The 4,953-nt window shown below is 32.6% G+C and overlaps 1 protein-coding gene across 1 annotated transcript in view; it reads right to left on the bottom strand.

The window, feature by feature from the left end:
- Nucleotides 1-233: 233 nt before the first annotated feature.
- The window catches only part of LOC106464822 (putative ATP-dependent RNA helicase DHX33), a 55,974-nt gene continuing 51,254 nt past the window's right edge, over nucleotides 234-4,953 (bottom strand). The window contains exons 21-22 of the mRNA XM_013924981.2: nucleotides 3,025-3,134; nucleotides 234-479 (exon numbers count right to left, since the gene is read on the bottom strand). Of these exons, the coding sequence (XP_013780435.2) occupies nucleotides 395-479; nucleotides 3,025-3,134 (195 nt within the window). The 3' untranslated portion in view covers nucleotides 234-394. The remainder of the gene's footprint in view (nucleotides 480-3,024; nucleotides 3,135-4,953) is intronic.

Genomic DNA, 4,953 nt, shown 5'->3' with positions numbered 1-4,953 from the left:
TCGACTTGTACAAAATCCTAACACCAAAAATGCTTACATAGGATTCCATAAATCATTTAGAAGGTACTAATGTTTTAACTTGTATCAATTCATTAGTACTGAACCTTAAGCAATACAGGAAACTCCAACTTTCAACTTAAAGCTTGCTTAGTAATTTTACCTAGTGTAGAGTTAAAATACCAAAGTAATTCAGTCTTTATCATAACAGAAAATTTATTTATTTATACACATAAAACTTCATATATTTTTTATTTCAAATTGTATGATGAAAAAATACATGACACAATATAAGAGTCTGCCAGTTATTTTGTGTAATAAAATGTTTTGTTTTTACAAACTGAGTTTCCACAGGGCTCATAAAAAACGTTGTAACGATCATGAAGATCATTACTATCTAATTGACCTTGTACAGTCTCTTCTGTCTGAAGTAGCTTGGGGCAGCTTCTAAAAGCCAATCAGGGTCAACGATGCTAAGATATCTACAAAAAAAAAACAATTAATAAATATTAGAAGCTAATAAACTTATATCTCAGTGAGTTATACAGTCTCGTACCTGGGTTTATTTAATCTAATTTAAAGGCTAGTAGTATTAGTCCAATCTACCCCAAACCGATATGCAGAATTATATGGTCAGTAGTAACACATGTGTGTTCCTTACTGAATTGTTCTGCTGGAATTAGCCATTGTAACAACTAGTTTAAACAATCTTTTAACACAGGAACCTTTTGCTGAAGAATAAAAGTATTCCTAAAATTATAATTTTTTATGGATGAAAAATCTTAAAAAGGATGCAGTTTCTATGCTAGAAAATTAACTGTTATTACCAATACACAGGTAACTAATGACAGTAATGCATTTATTTGCAACAGAGCAGCAACTGCTTCAACAAAGAAACCAATACTGTGATCAAAAACAATGTATGAAACAAGCTAATCACTATTTAGAAACAAAATTATAGCTACATGTTCCCTTAAAGGTTAAATCACACACTCATTACACACTTAACATTCATATCAGCTGAGCACACAATACCAGTCAACAGGCCCAAGTAATACATGTACATTTTAATTAATTACTACAAAAACATCAACAAATAAATACCACCAGTCCAGGAGTACTTGGAGTATATTAGAGATTTCTTGAAAAAAAAATCCATCTAAAGATTTTCTGTTACATAGAAAATTTAATGATGATTGCTACGCTAATACTGAAAGGTTTAGATACAAAAAAAAAATCTGAAGGAAAACTTTTTTGCAAGTTTCTAATTTCAATTCGATAATATGATTATACTGTTGCTGTTATATTTAATGTTAATATTCATAGAAATGTCTGTAAAATCAACTAATGGTGAATAAACTGGCGGTCTGTTGTGACCTACCCAAACCAAGAAATACCGAAAACGTTTCCCAATCGCCTTAGGAAAAACACAACAGATTACGAGAAACGGGTCAACGTCTCACCTTGTGCAAGCCCATCACGTCTGACTATAGAGCCCTTGAACGGATCTGCCAGCGGGCAAGTTCCGGGTAGGCAAGATGACGTTCTGCTCGCGGTGAATAGGTCAAAAGTTTAGTTGTATAAGCAGGAGCAATAAAAAAAAAGTAAACAACCCACGGGAGTCCGTACCATTGGAATGTATACATTTCAAACAAAATGAACACACTTCCAACTAATCACGAGATGTTACAGCAAATACACAGTAAACCTTACTTAAAAAGTTTTAAAACATAACTGATTACTAAGACGAATAATTTATATCCATTATTTTGGATATTCGAGCAAAGCTACAGAGGGGATACCTGCTCTAGCCGTTCCTAATTTTGAGCAGACAGAGGGAATGCAACAAGTCAACAGCACCCACCGCCTTTTCTAGAGCTACTCTAATCGTATAGTGGGATTTGACCGTCACTTCTCATAAAGCACCCTCTCCAACGGCCCCAAAGTGCGGAGCGCGATTTGAACCGTTGACCGTCAGATTCACAGCCCGGTACGCTAATTTTACTTTTGGCACGAAATCGTCTTAAAATCGATGTAGACGCTGATTCATCAATAATTACAATTAAACAAATGTCTATAATAAAGAGCTGGAATACACTATTACACTTCTCTACTCACTACATTACTTTTATGAAAAAAAAATTATAGCGTAATTTGAAAATAAAATAATTTTATTTAATATTGTTACATTTTGTTAGTTAGTATTATCCTTTAAGTATCACAGTATATAAATAGCAACCGTTAACTATTATAATACTTACATAGCAACGATTAATTATCACAATATAAATATAATAACACGTAACTTTAAATAACACATTTACATAGCAACCAGTAACTACCTATACACACTGATCACTCAGCACAACTTCAAAACATATGTAAATGAAATTATAAAGAGCACTTAGTGAAAGATGGGAGTCTTTCATACTAAACAGTGCATAGAAACAATAGGTCTGAATAATTTCGATAAATCCGAGTTGTTTAAACGAACAAATATTGATGTTACGAAATCAAATCAAATCAATGAACAGACTAATTTTAATTCGGTTGGTACAATAATTATAAAGTGGAATTAATGTGAACCGATCGTATATATATATATATATATATATATATATTTAATTAATGATGTTTTAGACTGATGGTGAAGCATTGCAAAAGAAGAGCCCCGTTTTAATCTACTATATACTTATAAATATTAAAAACAAATTACCGTAACTGTTAAAACATAAAGAGCAGTGTGTTTCATATTTTCGCGCAAAGCTACACAAGGCCTAGTATTTTAAATTGATAGAGGGAAGGCAGCTAGTCAACATTCACTACGAATTCATGATTTACAGTTTGGACACACTAACGACTATGCCACGCCAGGCCAACCGGAAATGAGACACGAGCTTCAAGTCTAGGGCACGTCACGGTAATAACCAGCCCGGAACTATCGTTTATTTCCGTTAGAGTTACTCACGTGTGCATTTATTATTCCCTTAAATATTTCGAACACTCACGTCGACACAAAACACCTACCTCATGTAACACTTGGAAGTTTGTATCAGTTCAGTAAACACGACATAAGCCGGTTTGTTCACAAACAAACACGATGATGGGTGAATAGTCACTCGTTGTCGAGTATCAAGCTAAGTACGAGAAAAACAAAATTATTATCACCTTTATAATCGTATGTTCTACAATAATAATAAAACAACAGAAATGTGTGTTTTTTCTTATAGCAAAGCCACATTGGACTATCTGCTGTGTCCACCGAGGAGAATCGAACCCCCTGATTTTAACGTTGTAAATCCGTAGACTTACTACCACAATCCCAGCGAAGGAATAACAGAAACCATTTCACAAATATCGATGACGAGGAACCCACTTTGAGACTAATAATGGTTGGAGACGGCTTGAATGGATAATGAAGAAAAACTTTAATATAAGTTTAACATAACAGCAAATGTACAACGTTTCGACGAGGTTTTGTCATCATCAGGTACCTGTTTTCTTCATTACCCATTCAAGCCGTCCCCAACCAATATTTCACAAATATATTTCAATTTTAAACAGTGTGTCAGGTAACGACAATATGTGCAAAACTGATTAGTAAAAATAACGATCATTCATGTAGAAAATCACTGTTCGAACAACGTTTAAAAATAGAAACTATCTACTAAATTTTTCTGGTATTCTATGAATTACAGTTTTTAAAATGTACACATATTTTTTGTTATTTTTGATATATGGAAAAGTAACCAAACCACAGCGTAACTTAAAATTGCGAAATTGAAATAAAGTTTCTAAATATTTTTGTAATTAAAAATCTTTCAATTGGTTTGAAAATATGACATTAATTATTTTTGTATATAGTTTGAGTTATTGTCGTTTTAACGTTAAGCAAGGCGATGGGATTTCTGCGTCCACAGCGTGGGACTGAATACCGGATTTTAGTATTGTAAGTACGTATACTTACCACTAGGGGACATATAGTTTGTGGGAAATCCCTATTCAATACGCAATGTCACTTGGAATTAGTGTAAAAATGTCTGGGCTAAATATATCACAAAAAATACACATAACGATAAATCTAAACATGTCATATCCTTTTCATAAATATACGAAGTAAAATATGGTCGAACAATAAACAGTAATTTACTGTGTTTTGCATTGAACTTCCAGAACTAGAAGAAGGGTAGTATATGTGTGTGTGTATAAATTAGACTTAGAAAAAAATCACCTTTAAAAACTAAGGAAATAATTAATTAACTTGGTGACTTTTCGAGCAAACGCTCTTTTATTTATTATATTTTATAACCTTCGCATTTTTCTACTTATATATATCTTCTGTAACTTGGCTTTTTTTTTTCTGTTTTTGCAATAAAAATAGCTATTTTCCACAAGGGCAAAAAAATCCACCAAGGACTAACTAAGGTTTCTTTTAATCCCACATTAGTTTGTTTATCGTTAAGGGCAAAGTTACATAATGGGCTATCCGTGCTGTCCCCACCAGTATAGAAACCCGGTTTTTAGCGTTATAAGCCTTCAGACTTACCACTGAGACACTGTGGGCACTACAATAATATTTGAGACTTTAATATCGTTTTTTTTGAAGTAATAACAAATAAACTGGTAAAGGTTCCAGATACTACAGAACTCACCATACGGGAAATAGTAATTAGATAAGTTGTTATGGAGCAAGTAAACTAGTTTTGTATGTGAGTGTCATAATACAGATGTGGTAGAAAAAACTATTAATGTGCCTGAAAGGAAACATGCTTTTTAAAAAACAAAAAACATATAACATTTTTTTTTTTATGAAAGTTTGTATCAAAATCGAGAAGTTTGTTTAGAAGGTTTCAGACAGCAAATGAACGAGAACTTTTAAAGTTAAAAACAAAACGTACGACTTTCTGTAATTATGCATTGAAACTCGACAATATTTACACTGCTAAATAATTTATT

This window comes from Limulus polyphemus, unplaced genomic scaffold (assembly GCF_000517525.1).
Source record: "Limulus polyphemus unplaced genomic scaffold, Limulus_polyphemus-2.1.2 Scaffold63, whole genome shotgun sequence".
Taxonomy (NCBI): domain Eukaryota; kingdom Metazoa; phylum Arthropoda; class Merostomata; order Xiphosura; family Limulidae; genus Limulus; species Limulus polyphemus.
Note: the sequence above shows the minus strand (reverse complement) of the source record. Positions and strands in the feature narration are given on the sequence as shown.